The following is a 21,072-nucleotide window of genomic DNA, read 5'->3' on the forward strand; positions in this document are numbered from 1 at the left end:
AAGTTTGTTCCGCTGTGGTCACAAAGACTCTGCTGGACAGAGCAGCTTCCAACCGAGCCTAGGGTGTGTGAGGCACATCCACCTCGGTTCCACATATAAGTGATAACATGAAGTATTTCTCTTTCTCTCTCACCTGGGAGATTTGAAAACCTCTCAGTGGTGGATGCCATTTCAGAGATCCTTAGTATTGGTCCTGCTGCAGGAGGCAGGCATCGTTCTCTGTCAGAGCTTCCCCAGCTACCTTCAAGGGCCTAATCACCATTCTGGGGCTTCAGACACTCTTTAGAGCTGTCAACCAAGGGAGCATGATTTCTTGTCTCCTACTTCTAACTCTCATGACCAACAAGTACCAGGAAGCAGAAAGTAGAAGCAGCAAGGGCTCAGAGATTCTCCCCAGTTCAGCTTCTCCAGCAGAAAACAACCCTCCCACACCCATGTTGGCTTCAGAGGCTTAAAGCAAACATCCAGGGGCTGCATGTGGACTGCATGGATGGGAAGGCACAAGAAGATATTTTACATTGCTATTACATTTTCAAGCACTTATCCATGTACCTGACACAAATGATAAAAACACATGGTCTCGGTTCTCTAAGAACAGGAATGTGCAGTGAAAGAAATGATGTAAAAATAAGGGAACAGAACCTGTAGTATATAAACACAAAGTCATAAGGCAATGCGATTTTCACTCAATGTCATGAGAGCACCTATTCATTTATTTATTGAACATTCAAAGAGCACGCACTATGTGCCAGGCACTGAGTCTAAAATGGGAAGCATGGGTGAACAAAACAGGTTATCTCTGCTTTCTTCAACTTTACAGTCATTGTGGGGATGGATAGCACACAGATGAGCACGAAAATAACTAGATGTGAGTAGGTGCAAAATTTTCAAGGGTGGAAACAAGCAGGCTACTACTCTGAAAGAGAATTAACAAGGGCAGGGAGGGGTTAAAATATAGAGACCTGAGGAGATAGACCTTTGCATGACTGGGAGGGCTAACAGTGTGCATGTGGGCCAGGGAAAAGAGTGGCAGACAGAATAAGATTTGAGGTGTCCCAGAGGTGGGAAAGAGGTTGGCATGTTACAAATAATAAAGATGAGTATGGCAGCTGTGAGTGAGATGCATGCAGGTGGGAGAGTGGGGGAAACTAGAGAAATCTTGGAAAAATTCACACAAGTGGGGTCTTTTGAAATGAGGCTTGAAAGACACATTGTTCAAAACAGGTCTCGTGGATCCTCATTCACTGCTAGTGGGAATGTAAACTGGTACAGCCACTGTGAGAAAGTGTGGTGGTTCCTCATAAAATTAAGAATAGAGTTACTGACCTGGAGTCTGCAAGATCCTTCCCCATGTGGGAAGGCCACACTCCCCTCCACACCCCCACTCTTATTAGGGGTTTCTGGACCCAAGGGTAGGTAGGACAACAACCATGTCCAGCTTGAAGCAGCTAGAGGAGCTCAAGACCTTCGCCCATTGTCCTTCATAAGATTATAAAGGGTCTTAAGTATGAGAGGGAGGAATTGTTATTTTTTATTGTTTAAAAAATTAATTAATTATTTTAAAAAATAAAAAGAATAATATAGGAAAGGGTGAAGCCAGAGAGCTTGTATGTACGACCCATGGGCATGGACTTGGGGCATGGGGATTGCTGGGGGAGGAGTGGTGCTGGACGGAGGGGAGCAAGGGGAAAAAGATTGGAACTATTGTAACAATATAATCAATAAAATAAAACAAATTTTAAAAATTAAAAAAAGAATAGAGTTACTATATGACTCAGCAAACCTTCTTTTGGGTATATACCTGAAAATTTTGAAAACATTTGTTTGTAAAGATATATACACCCCTATGTTCATTGTAGCATTAGTCACAGTGGCCAAGACATGAAAACAACTGAAATGCCCTGCAGTAGATGATTGGATAAGAAAATGTGGGACGTATATATTACTCAGCCGTAAGAAAAAAATGAAATACCAACATTTTCAGCCACATGGATGAATCTTGAGAATATCATGCTAAGCAAAATAAGTCATAAAAAGACAAGAACGATATGGTTTCACTCATACGTGGGATATAAATCTGAAAGCAACAAACGAACAAACAAGACAAACAAAAATTCATAGATACAGACAACAGTATGGTGGTTACCAGAGGGAGGGAAAGGGGAATGGGAATGGTAGTAAATGATAAAGGAGGTCAAACATATGGTGATAAAAGGAGATTTGATGTTGAGTGGTAGATACACAATGCAAAATACTGATGCTGTGTTATATAATTGTACACTTGAAACTTATATTATTCTATTAACTAACACCACCCCAATAAATAGCATTTAAAAAATTTTAAATGATCAATTATAAAAATTTAAAAATTAAAAAAAAAAAGGCCCTCATGGAAATCTAAGGGGCATTCCAATGAGAACCTCCCATGACAGGTCTGAGTTTTGTGGTGCCAGAAGCTTCTGAAGCTGTAAGAAAAAGAATACAAGGTGGAGAATACAAAACTTCCAGGACCCCTTGCAGAGCCTTGGAAGGGCAGGAGCAAATAAGAGGCTCCAGACTTAAGCTTCATTGGCTTCATGGTAAGTCTATTCCAACCCTGTTCCTCCCGTTGCCTGCAGTCAGGTGTGCGCCTTTCACAGAGCTCCCTAAGTAGTCCTTACACCACCTTCTAACTACACACATTCCCATTCAGGCCAACTTCCCAAAGAAAGCAATAATGTGGACAGTGAGGATCCATTTAATAAATATACCTGTATTTGTTAGAGGAAGTCTAAAATGTGTCATTTTTATTGAAAATTATAGAGCTCTTAATAGGCTATGAGGAGACGTGCATTTCACATATACTAGATACCGAGTACTCTACCAGACCCTAGCAATATAACTGTGAATTAGGTACACTCACTGGCCTCATGGACTGAGCATCTTGCATTTGCCTTAGCAATTTTCAAGGAAGAGAAGGTTTTAGGTCTCCTATGGAAGTCTAGGCCAATGATCTAGTCACCACAGTTAATGACCATGTGAGTATATGAAGTCCTTTAAAAGTAGTACCATCTCAAAGACTCTCCTAGAAAGATCTCCTGGGAGAGAAATGGGTGAGAGTGATCTGCTGCTTGCTCATGTTTGTCAACTGTATGTATATATAACAGTTTCTCTGTGTGAGACATTTTAGTACTTATTGACTAATCAGCATGATTTTGTAGGCAGAGATAAAGCCTGGTGAAGAAGGAAGCTGCAGGATTCAGCAGTGGCTTGAAAGCTGGGTTCCTGTGGGCTGACTATGAGTAACCAACTGTCCTGAAGTAACTCAGGTAATAACAACTCCAGAAGAAAAGGAAATGTTGGGTCAGCCTTCATTTTTTTTAAAAAATGCTTTAGAGGGAGACACATCCCCAGCTACTATCATTATCTACTGTGCAAAGATGGTAGGCTAGTTTGAGTTCAGGTTGAAGGTTCCACAGATTGACTTTGAATGTCCCTGCAATGAAGATGGGGTGAAGAGTTTATAACTTTAAATACTGTAGACACAGAATTTGGGACATTCAAAATCTTCTGCTGTCTTCTCCCTTTCCTCCCTTGCCAGAGTATAGAAGTATCTCAAATATCGGCCAGACCAGAATGATATATTGTAGTTTCACTGAGAGCAATCCTAATCACCATTGTCCCAACTGGCTGCCTTACATTCAACACACCCAGAATTCCTGTTGCTTCTTCCTTCCAGTGTGAATGAACTTTATGATGCATAACTACCTGGTACAAGGTAAAAAGCCTTTAGTAAAATGTCTGTTGTGTTCTGTTTATGAGATTACTCAGAGAGGTTTTGGTATATGACTCTAGGTGAGCAGGGGACCCTCTATCCTTACATGTGACCTCCTATCTATGAGATACAACAGAAATATAAGGTAATTTGGAGTATATTAAGGGCATAAAGTATATAGGAAACAACACCTTAGAGACATCGTCAAAATGAAGAATGCAAAAGGAAGCAATTTTGCTGGGGTTTGCCTTTTTATTTCTGAACTCTGTTCATAAAACAATTCCTTTGAGCACTGCAAAGTAGAGTGTAAAAAGCACCATTTTTTCTTGAATATTTATTGAACACCAAGTCGGTGTAGGGCATGACTCCAGGAGTCACACAGAGACATAAAATGCAAGCTCTGCCCTTCAGAAATATACTGTCAGCTTCGGAGGCACAAGATATATGTAGAAAAGATAAGTAACAGGCCCTACTGAACACCATGAGGAGCACAGATCATTTGAGCTACAGGAAGTCAAGTACCTAGGACCTTTGGGATAGGTGGGGGATGGAGGAATATTGATGGAAAAAGAGGCCAAAGCACTTAGATTAAGGTTTTGGACAGATTTAGAGTTGTAAGAAGGTGGATTTTTGGCAGGCAGGTGGTCCAAATAAAAGAAGAAACATACACGATTTATTTCAGGGTTCAGAAAACTATGGCCCACAGGCCAAATCCTTTTTTGTAAGTCCTGCCAGCTAAAAATGGGTTTTACATTTTTTAATGGTTGAAAAATAATCAAAAAACTATTTTGTGACATGTGAAAATTATAAGAAATTCACATTTCAGAGCTGACGATGTTCTACTGGAACACAGACATTGCTTGTTTGTTTAGTATTGTCTCGGGCTGCTTCTCCACAAGAGCAAAGTAAGGTAGTCATCTAAGATATTCACTATCTGGTTCTTTACAGGATGGGGGTTGGGGGGTGGATATCTACCCCTGGTTTATCCAAGAAGTAGTTGCTTGACCAGATTAAAGATTAGGATCCAGGTCACAGTGGGTCATACTGTCCTATAGAGTTTCAACTTCAGTCTCTTAATAAGGATTTATTAAAGGTTTTTGGAGCAAGAATAGAGAATAAGGAGAGGTGTGAAGATAAAGACAGAGTAGAGAGTAGAGGCAGAAAACAATTACAAGTACTCCATCCAAGCGTGAAGTTTATTATTCTCCTGAGCACTGTTTCACGTGTTCTCCTTTCTCTTCAACCCTCCAACAACTCTCTTCCCCTTTCGCTCTCAGCTGATGACCTTGTCCACATTCCATTTAGAAATTTCTAAAAAGAAGAAGAAACTAATGGCGACTCCTCATCCTCTCACTTTGGAATCTCCCTCCCGCTGTACTGAAGGACGTGCCTGATCCTATCCCTGCAGTGCCCCCTGGAGGCTGTCAGAGTAAAGTACAAGCTCAGACCTCAGGCCCTGCCTTCTCTATTCCCAGGCCCCACCACACTGAACAAACAGGATTTACTGATGCAATCACAGAGCAACTGGAGGAGGTGTCAGGGGTTGAATGGCACCTCAAATCCCACAAAAGATGTCTGCATCTTAATTCTATGAATCTGTGAATGCTACCCATTTAGAAAAAGGGTCTTAGCGAACATAATTAAATTAAGGCTCTTAAAGAGATTATTGTGGATTATCCTGAGGGAGCAGAAGAGAGGTCCAAATCTAATGATGGGCATCTTTATAAGGGAGACCATGGGAGACAGACAATGAGGAGAAGTTGAAGTGAAGACAGAGGCAGAGATCAGAGTGATGCAACTGCAAACCAAGGACGTCCAAAGAAGACCAGCAGCCACCGGAAGCTGGTGATTGTCCCCACAGAGCCTCTGGATGCTGTGCAAACCTGCTGACTCCTTGATTGAGGACTGCCCCAGAACTGTGAGAGAATAAACTCCTGTTGTTTTACTCTCCAGTCTGTGACCATTCGTTATGTCAGTCCCAGGAAACTAATGGGGGGCGAGGGTATGTTTTGTTGTCCCCCTAATGACATTTTTATTCCCAGTTAAAGTTTAAGACCTTGATACTAATTTAAATCACAAAATTGCTTCAGGATTTAGTATGTCCAATTCCAAGGAATAATAAGTTCCATTCAGAGATAAGGCTACTCACCACTTTCAGCTTTACCATCCCTACCCCCACACCCCCACCTCACCCCTACCCCCTCCAGCCCAGAGCCTGCCACAGGCAGGAAGTCAACTGGGGGCAGAGGTGCATGCATGGACAGCTTCTTTTGTCCCCCTCACCTTTTTCCTCGCCTGCCAGCTGCTGTTTCTCATCCTTCTGTGATTGGAGCAGGAGAACAAGGAAGTTCTAACTTGACCAACATTATTATAAACTAATTTTTCTTTTTTCCTTTTTTTTATTTTGTTGACTTTTCTTATTTTTAAATTTTATTTTTATTGTTTTTCTATTACAATTGTCCCACTTTTTCCCTCATTGCTAACCCCCACCCAGCCCACCCCCTCTCCCACAGTCGATCCCGACCCTGTTGTCCATGTTCAAGGGTCATTTAAATTAGTTCCTCCATTACATTTAGTTCCTGTTCTAGATATTTCTCCTGTCCTTTCATCTGGGACATGCTTCTTTGTCTTCCAATTTTGGATGCCCCTTTGTGTTTGTTTCTATGTTGTTGATAGATCTACTATATCTTCCAGACTTGACAGTGTGCCTTATGTAAAAGGTGTCTTGTGGGGTCCAATGGTGCAGTCTCCCTGATCACCTGAGCTGGCTGCTTTAGGAGTGTCCCTTGTTTGGATTGTGAATGTCCTCCTATTTTAGTTGAGTCTTGATTGCTGTTGGCACTTTGTGGGTGGGACTGACCCTCAGGATGACTAGCTGTGAGGACTGGCCATGACCACAGCATATAAGCTGCTGTGCATGGACTAACCACAGAGCAGGATTTACCCCAGCAGGGTCTGGTCCCTGCTGAGACCTCCTTTTGGGTGGGCCACTTGTGGAGCTAATCAGGTGGTACTCTACTGTGGTCTGAAGCTGGCCACCAGATGTGTCAGTTCTGGGGCTTCTTGGAGGGGACTCCAGTACAGGTCAATGTCAGATGCTGCCTGTGACTTGCCTGGGGCTACCTCTTAGGAGCTACAAAGTGATCCATCATTGGTAGCTGCCTATGCTAAGCCTCGATGTGCATAGGATTGTGCCATGCTACCAACCAAGCTGGCTGCCACCAGTACTGGGCCTGAGGCCCAAGGCACTGTTGAGACCTACTGCTGCCTGCTCGCTGCCCATAAGGCTCAACATCTGAAAGAACCTTGAGCTGAATGCAAGTGGGTGACTCAGAGTCTCAGTGAATCACCAGGGTAGGGTGAGTGGTATTTACCAGCTTAATACAGGTTCAGATTTGGCATCAGTGCTCGGCCTGAGGCTAGTCACAAAAGTCTTAGGTTACACCAAAGTCAGCCATCACCAGCCTGGGGCCTGCGGACATTTGCAGTGAGGCAGGGTCTAAGGAAGTCATCAGGCTGAAGCAAGAGGAGTTCTCCAGGCTAATGCAGATTCAAATTAGCAGTGTGATAGGGGAGGCAGGCTCAACACAGGAAAGATGGCACCTTTTGGCCATTTCGGAGGACAACTTAACACAAGGACAGTGGCAGCTGTCCCTCCAGCCCTTGCTCTGAAGCCCCACAACTCAGTTTCTCCTTCTATGTCTCTGTCACCCACTGAACCACTGTCCCTCCACAGGAACCCAAGGTTAGTACCTATGAATGAGTTTGTGTGCTGACCCTTTAAGAGGATGTCTGGGTTTCCAACAACCTTCTGTGGATTTTCAGTCAGATGTTATGTGGGGTCCTTTTTCTAGCACTGGTATTCTGAGCTGGGGAGCCTGGCTTGGAACTGAAACCCCTTGCTCCTGAGGGACCGCTGCAGCTGAGATATCTCTCTGGATTCTCAACCACGACACATAGGTGTGGGGCCAGTCCATTTCATATCTTAGCCCTCTTGTGTGGCTTCTTCTTTATATCCTTAGTTTAGGACTTCCACTCAGCTATTTTTCATGTGATTCTCCAGGTTTATTGTTCTATAATTTAGTTATAATTTTGATGAGGTCATCAGAGGAAATAAGTGCATTGTCTGTTTACTCCCCCCATTGTGATGAGAACCCTCTTTGTTTTAATTAACATTTCCCTGAAGAATAATAATGCTGAGCACTTTTTATTAGTTTTTGTTATTTCTTCCCTTGGGAAGTAACTTTTCAAAGTCTTTTTATTCAGCTTTTTATTGCTTAGTTCTAACACTTCTTTATATATTCAGATATATTTTGAATATTTTATTATACTTTATGCCTTGCCTACTCATTTTCTTACTGGTGTCTTTTGGTAAAGTTTTTCATTTTGATAGTGATATCAATTTTTTTTTATTTTTGTTTACTGTTCTTTGATTCTAAGACTTGTCTACTCCAAGTTCATGATGATATACTTATTTTGTTGTAAAAGCTTTATTAGCTTATACATTTAGTTCTTATATCAACCTTGAATTAATTTTTGTTTATGTTGAGGGAGGCAGATTGAATTTATTTCCTTATGGATATTCAAGTGGCTCTGGCAGTATTTGTTGAAAAAACCCTTTTGCCCATTATATTACTTTTATATGCCTGTGTAAGGTGATTAGACATAATCGTAAACATCTATTTCTGGACTGTTTTCTACAAGGTCTTTTTAAATTTCATATAAATTTTAGAATAAATTTGCTAATTTCTACAGTATTGATTGAGATTGAGTTGAAATCAACACACTATTTGGAAAAGAATTGTTGGTTAACAATATTGGGTCTTCCATATTCCAATTTTTGTTGTAAAAAATATATTGACTTGCACCTTAAAACCTTGCTAAATGAACTTATTAGCTCTAATAGTCTTTAAAAATAATTTCTTAGGATTTTTATGTAAAAATTTGTTAAATGATAATTTTTTTCAAATCCTCATGACTGTTTTTTTTTTGTTTTTTGTTTTTTTCATTGCTATATTGCACTTGTTCTACCACACTGTTGAACAGGTGAGAGCAGATCCTTGCCTACTTTTCAACGTTGGGGAGATTTTTCCATGTCTTACCATTAGATATTTTTCAAGGATGTTCACAGATGTCCTTTATCATATGAGGAAAACTCCCCTCTATTCTAAGTTAGCTGAAGAATTTTCTTTTGTTCCTGTTTGTTTTTTAATTATGAATTTTGTGATGAATTCTATCATTTTTTCTGAATCTATTAAAATAATTTTATGATTTCCCCCCCTTTATTTGGTCAAATTAAGCACTTCATTTTTTAAAAGTATATTTTATTGATTATGGTGTTACAGTAGTTTCAATTTTTTCCCCCTTTGCTCCCCTCTGCCCAGTACATCCCTTCCCTCCAGCAATCCCACCCCCTTTAGATCATGTCCATGGGTCGTGCATATATGTTCTTTGGCTTCACACTTTCCTATATTATTTATTAATTTATTTTTTTGGTAATTATTTATTTATTTGTTTTTGGTTTTTGTTTTAATTTTTTTTAGAGAGAGGGAAGGAGAAAGAGAGGGAGAGAAACATCACCGTGTGGTTGCCTCTCACTCGCGCCCCCAACTGGGGACCTGACGTGCAACCTAGTAATGTGCCCTGACTGGGAATCGAACCAGCGACACTTGGCTCGCAGGCCAACGCTCAATCCACTGAGCCACAGCAGCCAGAGCCTCCTATATTATTCTTAACTTCCCTGTCTATTTTGTATTTACCAATTATGCTTCTTAATCCCTGCACCATTTCCCCATTTTTCCCCCTTCCCCCTCCCAGCTGATAATCTTCCAAATGATCCCCAGATCTACGATTCTGTTCCTATTCTGGTTTGGGTAGATGAATTTTGTTTTTACTTTTTAGATTCAGTTGTTGATAGTTGTGTTTGTTGTCATTTTAGTGTTCATAATTTTGATCTTTTTCTTTAAAAAGTCCCTTTGACATTTCATATAATAATGGCTTGGTGATGATGAACTCCTTTAGCTTTACCTTGTCTGGGAAGCCCTTTATCTGCCCTTTCATTCTAAATAATAGCTTTGCTGCATAGAGTAATCTTGGTTGTAATTCCTTGCTTTTCATCACCTTGAATATTTCTTGCCAGCCCTTTCTTGCCTGCAAAGTTTCGTTTGAGAAATCAGCTGACAGTCTTATAGGCACCCCTTGTAGGAAAGTCTCTGCTTTCCTCTTGCTGCTTTTAAGATTCTCTCTTTATCTTGAACCTTTGGCATTTTAATTATGATGTGTCTTGGTGTGGTCCTCTTTGGGTCTAGCTTGTTAGGGATCTCTGTGCTTCCTGAACTTGTATGTCTATTTCCTTCACCAAATATGGAGAGTTTTCCTTCATTGTTTTCTCACATAAGTTTTCAATTTCTTGCTCTTCCTCTTCTCCTTCTGGCACCCCTATGGTTTGGATGTTGGCATGTTTAAAGTTGTGCCAGAGGTTCCTAAGCCTCTCCTCATTTTTCTTCCATTCTTGTTTCCTCATTCTGTACTGGTTGACTGTTGTTTTCCTCCTTATGTTCCAAATCATTGATTTGAACCCCAGTTTCCTTCATTTCATTTAGCATAGCCTTCATTTCTTCTCTTATGCATTTGCCATACTCAAGCACATCTGTCAAGCCTGTGAGCATCTTCATCCACCAGTATTTTGAACTCTGCATATGTTAGGCTGGCTATCTTCTCATTTGTTAGGTTGGCTCTCTCCTTGTCGCTTAGTTCTCCCACTGGAACCTTGATCAGTTCCCTCTTTTGGGCCATACTTCTCTGTCTCCTCGTCTTGACAGGCTCCTGTGTTTGTCTGACTCTGTGTCTTAGGTAGAGCTGTCGTTCCTGTTACATTGTAAGGGGCGGAGCCTTAGGTTTCTGTCAGTAGAGGGCGACCCATTTCACCACGTTGTGGCGCTGTACGTGGGGGAGGGATCTGAGAGGGAACAATGTCACTTGCTTAGCACTTGCCCCTTTTCCAGGCACTTCCATTTTGTATGGGACTGCCGCCTCTCCAGCTGTTGCCCTGGCCATCCTTCCCAGAGTGAGTGGGCCTGAGGACATTCTAGTACTGTGGGGGACCTTTAAACAAGCGGACTCTGCTGAGAGACTGGCAGTTTCTTCCTCTGCCCCAACCCCCACTGGTCTGCACAATCAGAAGCAATCAGGCTTTATTTTCCCCGGCGCTGGGACAGTGAGCAGGGCGGTCTGGTCTTGTGCTGGGAGCACTCCCCAGGTGTCCCTCCTGACTTTTTAACATGTGTGACTGTGCTTTCTGGCAGCCTGCCACTGCCACCACTGCTGCTGCCTCCACACCGTGTCCTCTCCACACTGGCTCTGCCCCTCCTACCTGTCTGGACGAGTACTTCTTCCTTACATCTTTTTGTTGGACTTCCATGCAGGTCGATTTTCTGCAACTTCTGCTTTTCTCTAGTTTTGAGGTAGTTGTATTCCTTCTTAGTTGTGGAGGGAGACGCAGCGTGTCTGTCTAGGCCTCCACCTTGGCCAGAAGTCTAAGTTCCTCATTTTTAAATGTTAACTTGTATTCCTACTAATGAATACTACTTGGTCATAATCTTATCTTGTCATATGTTGCTGGATCAATATGCTAATATTTTGCTAATAATTTTTATGAATATGATCATGAAGGATACTTGTCAACATTTTAAAATTTTTCTTGCAATATTTTTGCCAGGTTTGGTATCAAATTGGCTTTAAACAATAATTTGGTTCTCAGACTGGTGTTCAATCCACTGAGCCACATCAGCCTGGGCTTAACCAATAATTTGGGATATGTTCTTTTTCCCTCTATTTTCTTAGAGTTAGTTAAGACTGGTATTGTTTATTTCTTAAATTTATTAAAATTCATCAGAAAAACCATCAGAACTTAAAATTTATTTTAGGGCAGATTTTGATTATAAATTCAATTTCTTTGGTAGGCCTTTCAGATTTTCTGTGTGACCTTTTGCCATTGTTTGGTTAAGTTTTAGTATCTACTGTATACTAGAGAGGGCCCTTGGGCAAAAAGCTACACACGCAAAAGCTTCACCCCGTGTGGCTTCTCTTTCACAAGCAATACCCTCCATCATGTCTGGTTTTGGTGACTTTCCAGTGCTTTCAAGTAGTTTTTTATTAATTGTCCAAATTTCATTTTGTTATCTGTGGGAAGGTTAGTCTGTACAAGGTATTCCATTATTACCAGAAGCTAAATACCTCCACTGCATCCTTCCCCAGAAATGAAAGGAATCTTTGCACTGTGAATCCACTTCATAACACCTGCTCCTAGTGCCCTCAGTAGCATGGGCACGGTCATGGGCACTACCAAAATATGTTTCCCTAACCCCACCCCCCCAAAAAAACCCTCCTCTGGCCCCTCCCAGGGCTTACTGTTCCCAGGCACTTGTTTCTTTACCTCTGGCAAAGTGAGTTCTTCCCACTTTCTACCTTGCCTGGGTGCACATCCTTTCTCAGCCCTCAGGTCCAGCTCATGTCCCCTACTCATGGAGAACTTCCCAAACAGCCTTTCTTCAAGGACTTCTCTCTAATATTTTTTGAAGGTCTTGTTTGTTTCCTTCAGAGAAATGACGCTGTTTGGGAATATTCTGTGTCTCTTCAACTTCAGAATGTATGCTCCTGACAATGGATGCCCTCTCTGTTCTGGTTAGTAACAATTATCTACAGTAATTGCCTCTTGTTAACAAGCTCTCTTTTTTAAAAACAAAAGTAGGATGGCTAATAGCTTTCCTGCTTTCTTGTAGTGAATGTCTTACACCTCAAGCAAAGAAATGTAGGCTCTGGAGGGGGAAGGGAAGAGCCCTATGAAGAACAGCAGAAAAATACAGCATTATTGAAGACCCTCCATTTCCCAATTACACAAAAACTGAAACAGATAAGCTTCTGCATCTAATCGTGGTGGTGATAATGATGATGGTGGTGGTCCCTTATTATGTGCCAGGAACTTTATACATTTATCTCTAATCCTCAAAACTACTCTGCAAGATGAAGACTATTACATACACAAGAGAAAACTACAACTCAGAAGAAACCTAAGGTCACTCTTTGTCAAAGATAATTAGACAAATGCTATACTAAAATTTTTAATCTCATTCTTTCAAAAGATTTAGTAACTACAGAGCCCATTAAAACACACACACTTGCACACTCACACATAGGCACACTCACATACACAAATATCCCTCATTTTCTCCAAATTCCCACATTAACCCACACTGGAACAATAAAAAGTCCCCCAAACCATATTCAAATACACGGTAGATTTATTGGCCGTCTCTGCTATACAATGAGGTGAAAACATCCCAATACAGGACCTTCTAAACCCTGTTTGGGCTTCCTGCTGTAGTGGAAGCCCAGTGGCAAGCACACAGGCTGACGATCAGTGGACAGCAGAAGGGCACTGCTGCTGGTTCACATCGCTACAATGATTCATTCCATGGGCTCAGGGAATTTTTTGTTTTTTTCTTTCATAGCATCTTCCTCTGTTCAAACTCCTTCAAAAGCAGAAGACAGGGAGAAAATAAAAGATCCAAATTACATTCATAGTCAAAGTGATTCTGAAACCTCTTTAGGATTCTTTGTGACAGCCTCGGTTCCCATGCCCACCTCCCCGCCACCTCACCCTGCACTTGCAGCTGCTTGGGAGAGAGCGATATTTTGAGCCAGGAGCCGGGAGTTTCCCATGATCGCAGAATGAGCCAAACCGAACTGTGTTCGGCCTTGATCAACTTATGCGAGATAAACACAATAATATCTTTTTTCTTCCCCCTTTCAAAAAAGCACTTCCCCCTTAGAAGTTCAGAGTTGGAGTCATTCTCTCACAGCACAGCTCCCTCCTGCCTTGCTATTCCCCTCAATAAACTTCCTTTTCTGCTCACTGCATCTTGGTTTTCTGAGTGACACCGTTCTTACATTTTGGTGCCGAAACCTGGGATTGGGACACCAGCTCAATAGGGACTCCCGAGTTCGACCCAGGCCCAAGCCAGCCCCAGTCCTTGAACCTGGAGTCGCTCAGAACTCCATAAGTCGGTGGCTCAAGCTTTCCCTCTGGCTTGCTGACCCCTTCTGCCTCCTTTTTCCTCCAACCCCTCCCCACGACCACTGCTTACTCCCACTCAACACCGGCCCTCGGATTTAGGGCAGTCCCTTCACACAATCCCAGACACTCCCTTGCCATCCTGGCTAACAGCGGTTAATCCCGATGTCTGGGACACAAACAATTCCTCCGTCGCCTCTCACCATGCTCCAGTCTCTGTAACCCTAAAAGATGCCTCCCATGTCCCCAACAAACCTCAATACCCATTAACCTCCTTGGTCTTAAACGATCTGAAGCCTATTATAGACCACCTGCTAGGAGCAGGACTGCTCCAACCTGCCTCCTCTCCCACCAATTTCCCCATCCTAGTAGTAAAAAAATCCAACAGGACTCACCATCTTGTCCAAGATCTACGTGCAATCAATGAGGTCACTGTCTCTGTCAACCCCATCGTCCCTAACCCTTATTCCCTCTTGTCACACATCCCACCCCAAACCTCCCATTTTACCATCCTAGACCTCAAAGATGCCTTCTTCACTATCCCACTCTTCCCGGCCTCCCAAGACCTCTTTGCCTTCACCTGGACTGACGCAACCACAAAAATAACCCAGCACCTGACATGGTTAGTCCTGCCTCAAGGGTTTCGAGACAGTCCCCACCTCTTCAAGTCAAGCCCTAGCAGCCAACTTACAGCAGCTTAACCTTTCCCCAAGCGTCCTCCTACAGTACGTGGATGATCTCCTCCTCTCTAGCCCATCTGTAAACTTTTCTCATCTCCATACTGCCCAGCTCCTAAACTTTCTTGCCAGTCGGAGATACCATGAGTTGCGAAACAAAGGCCAGTTCTCTCCAACTCAGGTCACATATCTCGGACTCTCCATCACCCCCACTCATAAACACCTGACTCCAGAAAGAGAGGACCTAATAATGACCTTCCCCCTGCTCCATACTAAACAAGAATTCCTATCATTTTTAGGCCTCGCCAATTTTTTTCAGAACTTGGATACCCAATTTTGGATCCCTAGCCAAACCTTTATATCAGGCAACAGCTGGAGACTTGTCTGAACCCCTAGAAAACTCTAGAGCCCTACTTAAGCCTTTCACCACACTCAAAATAGCACTTGGTCAAGCTCCAGCCTTGGCCCTTCCAAACCCAAATAAACCTTTCCTCCTATACACCGACACAAAAGATGGTTTTGCTCTTGGGCTGTTAGCACAATGATATGGACCAGACCAATGGGTTATAGCCTATTTTCCAAACCACTAGATTCCCCCTTCCTAGGGTGGCTAGCCTGCCTCCGTGCCTTAGCAGCGGCAGCAATTCTCAGTCAAGAAACCCTTAAGTTAGTTCCCTTTGCCCAGGTAACAGTCCACTCCTCTCATGCTATTTCCAGCCCACTAACACACCAGGCCATCGCCGCAGCCTCCCCTTCCCGAATTCAGTTCTTATATGCCCAACTACTTCAAAATTCTCAAATCTCCCTACATAAATCAGCTCTTCCCCTCAACCCTGCCTCATTACTTCCCTTTCCCCACTCCCACACCCATACCCATGACCGCAATCAACATCTCTCCTCCTTTTAACACCCCTTCCCCAACATACAAGACACCCCTCTAGCACAGGTGGAATCCTGGTTTATAGATGGAAACTCACACAAGGTCGGCCCAAAAGGAGCAGGATATGCCATCACTACCCTCACCTCCATCACTGAATCGGGACACCTGCCTTCCAGTACCTCTTCCCAACAGGCAGATCTCATTGCCCCAACGCGGGCCTTAGCCCTTGCAAAGAGTCATCAGATCAATATATACACTGACTCTAAATATACCTTTCACATCATACATTCACACATATCAATTTGGAAAGAAAGGGGATACCTCACCTCAAAACACTTTCCCATCATCAACAAACATTTCATTCTCAAACTTCTACAAGCGGCTCTGCTCCAGAAAAAAGCAATGGTTATCCACTGCAAGGGACATCAAGTCAGGACAGATCTCATAGTTCAGAGAAATCACAAAGCAGACACTGAGGCAAAAAAACAAGCCCATGTCTCTTCCATCCTCCTTACAATGCTTTCCGAGGCACCCCCTTATGCAGAGGAAGAAAGACACGCCCTAGTTAAGCTTGGAGGAACCCAACAAAATGGGTGGTTTCATTTACATAACAAAATAATTCTCTCCAATAATCACAGTCAACATATCCTCACCAAACTCCAAAACCAATTTCACATAAGCGCAAGACCACTACATGCTTTATTATCCCAAACAATACATCACACTGGCATGCTAACCCAGCTAGAAAAAATATCCCAAAACTGCCCTATATGCCAACAAACCAACCCTCAAGGAAAATTAAAACTGCCTTTCCCCACACACCAAATTCGGGGACATCTTCCAGGTCAAGATTGGCAAATAGACTATTCACATGCCTCCAGTAAAGTGCCTCCGATATCTCTTAGTTTTTATTGACACTTTTTCCATGGACCGAGGCTTTCCCCACAGCTATGGAAAAGGCCTCTGACTTAACCGAAGCCCTCATTAATTGCATTATCCCTCGATTTGGACTTCCTTCCTCTCAATGGCCCTGTCTTTCTTTCACAACTATCACAGCAGGTGGCTCAGGCACTAAACATTAAGTGGCAGTTTCACATCCCATATCAACCTGTGGGCAAGCGCTCCTCGTGGTTTAGAAAAGTGTAGCCCCGGCCTGAGCATGACTGCCGCCGGCATCCTGGCCGTGCTTGTCTTTAAGTCTCAACATAAGGCTGTGTGCGGAACATGACTGACAACCACTCAGAGGGTTGCCATGGGAATTAGATTATGCTTTTATGCTTTAGAACTTGCTCTGCTTTCTTTATCTGTAGTATAACATAAACAATCTCTAGCAAGGGATGTATGAAACCTTGCACCTAATGCCAGTGTGGCCTCAAGAGGTTTGATAGACTCTGACACAGACTGGTCACTGTGCCCCCTGTATTCGTACATGTAATCTGTTATTGTTAGCTGCAACCCTAACGCCTCCAAACTATTGATGATTCATGAATCTTGACTTTGTATCTCTCGTGTGTATCCTCCTCAATAAAAGGCATGAGGGAAGAAGGTCTAATGGCTGTTCTCCCCTAGAGAGGCAGCCACCTTCCTTCCCCCAGACATAATAAAGTGTCCTGGATAAGTTTGTTCACCAGACATAATGAAATGTCCTGGGTAAAAGTTTGTTCCGCAAATAGAGAGGACCCAAATAAACAAAATCATAAATAAAAGATGAGAAATCACACTGATACAAAAAAAAAAAAAAAAAAAGTTTGTTCCGCTGTGGTCACGAAGACTCTGCTGGACAGAGCAGCTTCCAACCGAGCCTAGGGTGTGTGAGGCACCTCCACATCACCAACCCCAATCATCAGGGAAAGTAGAGCGAGCTAATGGACTATTAAAAATCCACTTAACCAAACTTAGCACCAAAATGCAACTCCCATGGCCCAAATTACTGCCTCTAGCCCTCCTCTGAATTCATTCAGCTCCCCAAAAGCCCCACATGCGCAGCCCCTTTGAAATCATGTATGGCAGGCCCTTACTTCTAGGCAACACTCCTCCTAAAAGTCAAACTATGGAGACTACCTCCCTATCCTCTCACACCTGAGATCCACCCTCTGAAGCCAGGCCAATTGACTCTACCCACCCCATATACTGATCACCAAGAATTCCCCATTACACCAGGAGACTATGTCTATCTTAAAGCCCTTACACCTAAAGCTCTCACTCCCCGGTGGTCCAGCCCACATCTAGTCCTCCTAACCACTCCCACAGCGGCTAAACTCCTAAATATCCCATATTAGGTACATTTCTCCTGTATCAAACTTGCTCCTCAGGTACCCGAATCTCCTCTAACCTCAGATCTTGGACCCACCATCACCCAGCTCATCTCCATCCAGGAAGAGACACAAGCAACCCCACCCACGTATTCCTGCACCCCCAAAGGAAATCTGATGGTAAAAATTACCCAAGCCCAACCCTCCTGTAAATGAGCTTTCCATGGACCCTATTTTTTACTCATCTCATCTCACAAGAACTTTTATTATACGAAAAGCCCCCTAGACTATCTCTCCATTTTTAGAGCACGTCTCGGATGCTTGGCTACAGGGCACTCTCAGCGACTACACCCCTGACAAAATTTACTTTTACACTTTCATCCTAATTCTGTCCCTCGCTGACTTACTCGAATCACCGTAACCATGCTGACTCCTCTCACAATTAGTTATCGCCCTGCTAACCTTTGCCACCTCACATCGACATCCTCTAGCCCCCACAATACAGCAAATAGCGCATTTAACCAACAAAACCAACTCCTAAATCTGCCCCCACTCCTCCCACCACCCAGACATTGAGGTAACAGCCTTCCCACCCAATCTCACCACCTTATATAACCTTACTGCCCACTTTCTCCCATCCCCCTACTACACGGGTTTGGTAGATTTCCCTGGAGCAGCCCAGGCAGTAGCCACAATCACTCATATTATAGGTACTGCTGCTCTCTGCATCTGTTTCAAACACGTCAATGGCACCCATGTTCAGCCTCGCTCCTTAAGCAAATTCAACCCTTCCTTTCTCTGCAAACACACCCTACACCTAGCTTCACACACTAAAGCTTGACCAAGAGCTCCTGCCCATCCTTACATATGAGCCCAAATTCACAATCATATCAACACTTCAGACTTTCCTGCTACCCCTACATGGGTCATGGATTTTCAATTTAACCAATACAGCCACACATTTCTTCACAAAATCCTCCATAATATTTGGTGCCAGTCAATAAATAATAAAACTCACCCCAGTTGCATTGCCATCACCAAAGTTAAACAGAGCCCTGCTATTTCCCTTCAAGGGACGGGAAATCACTTCCTATGTGGTACGCAACCATACCTAGTAATTCCTCCTTACTGGACTGGCACCTGCATGATAGTCGCTCTAATATTAGATGCCTCTATACTAAGCCCCCAGCAAATGGCCACTTCTGAAGCAATCCCCAACCTTGTCTCCTTCCTTGAGACCTCCCTCTTGTCCCACCCCCGACATGAACAAGACCAGCAGTGGTCTGAGTTTGGCACACATCCATACAGCAATCCTATCCTTGAACAACCGAGAATAGGGCACTCCATATAGAGAGGCTTCTTTTGGTTTGTAGGAATACCCCAACTAGAAAAATCAGTTCTAAATCTCTCTTTATCCTTTCAAGAACCTTGGAATGCCACCCTCCAACCTCTAGAATAACAGCAAGAATCTCTAAACAGTCTAGCAGACGTAGTTTTCCAAAACAGAAGGGCCCTAGACATCCTCACAGCCAAAGCAGGGGGGAACCTGCGCTGTACTAAACGAAACTTGCTGTTTTTACATTAACAATATAGGCATAACAGAAGAAAATTTACAAGTACTTAAAAAACACATTGACATTATTGCCTAAGCTAGAGAACGGGCATACGGAGAATCCTGGTTCAGAACTTTCCTCCCATACTTCTCCTCTCCCTTCAAAGTGATCCTAGTGCCTCTCATAACCCCACTGCTTCTCCTCCTATTAGTCCTTGCCCTTGGCCCTTGCTTCCTCAAACTGCTAGTTAACTTTATTCAAAAAATGATCCAATCCATGACAGCCTCTACCGTCCATAATGTACTCTTATTAAGATCTTTCAGATATCAACCCATGGTAAGAGTTGACCCCGAGCTGGCAGTCAATCCCCTCTCGTTGCCCTAAACTCTGCAGGAAGTCATTAGAGAAGAGAGATTCGATGACCCCTCCCCCAACCCGTCTCTGCCACCCCTCACCTCCTTTTATTAAAACAAAAAGGCTAGAATGACAGCCTTGGTTTCGATGCTCCCCCAACCCCTCACCCCCTCACTCTGCACTTGCAGCTGCTTGGGAGATAGTGATATTTTGAGCCAGGAGCCGGGAGTTTCCCATGATCGCCGAATGAGCAAAACTGAACTGTGTTCGGCCTTGATCAGCCTCTGCGTGATAAACACAATAATACCTTTGTTCTTCCTCCTTTCAAAAAAGCACTTCCCCCTTACAAGTTCGGAGTTGGAGCCACTCTCTCATGGCATGGCTCCCTCCCACCTTGCTACTCCCCTCAATAAACTTCCTTTTCTGCTCACTGCATCTTGGTTCTCTGAACAACACCACTCTTATACTTTGAACAAACAAAAATCACAGGCATAAAATATACCTGGTTCAGGGTACTTGAACAAAAAATGACAGCTTTCAAATCAGTCTGTGTCAACTTGAATTTCACTGAACTAGATGGAGAGCTTCAATTTTACATATCCTAAACATGGGAACCAAGAGGCTGTGAGTTATACTTATTTTTCTACTTCAGTATTATTAATTAGGAGTTGACAAACCTGACTGGGCTTATTCAAACCTTTAATGCAATACATAAACCACACTGGTCTTTTTAACAAGCAATGGAAACAGGTTTGCTTAGTTTCTCAGAGAATAGAACTAAACACAGATTTAGTTAAGATTTAAACAAAATGTCAAGAACCTCAGAAATATCTGTAAAGGAAACAATACTGGAAATCACATTTCTCTAGATTATAGCAATTAGAATACAACCGATGTGTCTGTAGATGTCTGCTGCCATTTACTGGAGTAAAATGGTAACACAGGTCTCCAATGTGACTTTTTAAGCACTGGCTTTTTTCCTTCTTTCCCTTTTAAATAAAATCTGTCTTCACACACTAACAAATCAGATTCTTTTCAAACACTATGGCACACAGTACATATTCCAAAGAATCAGTAAAACAAGGAGTTCATTTTATAATCCCTAAAACAAGGACAAGGATTGCGCCATTCCCCCCTGGGAATACAATTTAGGCTTGTTTTCAGGGTACAGTATTTAAAAAGTTTTGTTATTCGTTTGCTTTTTTGTCAAGTCTATAAATCACCATAAAAAGAGAGCCTTGAAAGATCATTCAAAGAAACAGGCTGAAAATCATTACAAAGAGTTACTAAAGTACTAAATCTTAAGAAAATTTAAACCATAATGTCCTATTTAAAAGGGAAAAGAAAAGCAAATGTTTAAGTTAAAGTCCATCCTCCACCTGTGACATTAATGGCATCCCAACCCAGCCAGGGCTAGGAACTAAAGGCTGGAATACCCACCATCTTCTATAAGCCTCCCTCCGCCTTGACTTTTCCTTATCCAGGGCTAATTTCTTGTTACTCAGCCTCTAACCCTCTGCTGCTAGAAAC

The 21,072-nt window shown here is 42.8% G+C and overlaps 1 protein-coding gene across 3 annotated transcripts in view; it reads right to left on the bottom strand.

Annotated features, from left to right (window-relative positions):
- SUCLG1 (succinate-CoA ligase GDP/ADP-forming subunit alpha) overlaps positions 1-21,072 on the bottom strand; it is a 140,877-nt gene that overhangs the window by 72,573 nt on the left and 47,232 nt on the right. The window contains exon 9 of one of the 3 annotated variants that reach the window (XM_090281613.1): positions 13,032-13,284. The exons of the other annotated variants lie outside the window; for them this stretch is intronic. Coding sequence (XP_090137739.1) covers positions 13,258-13,284 — 27 coding nt within the window. The 3' untranslated portion in view covers positions 13,032-13,257. Of the gene's footprint in view, positions 1-13,031; positions 13,285-21,072 lie in introns of those variants that run through there. 3 annotated transcript variants of the gene reach the window in all.

The sequence above is a fragment of the Furipterus horrens genome, unplaced genomic scaffold, assembly GCF_987537825.1.
Source record: "Furipterus horrens unplaced genomic scaffold, mFurHor1.1.pri manual_scaffold_6, whole genome shotgun sequence".
Lineage (NCBI taxonomy): Eukaryota > Metazoa > Chordata > Mammalia > Chiroptera > Furipteridae > Furipterus > Furipterus horrens.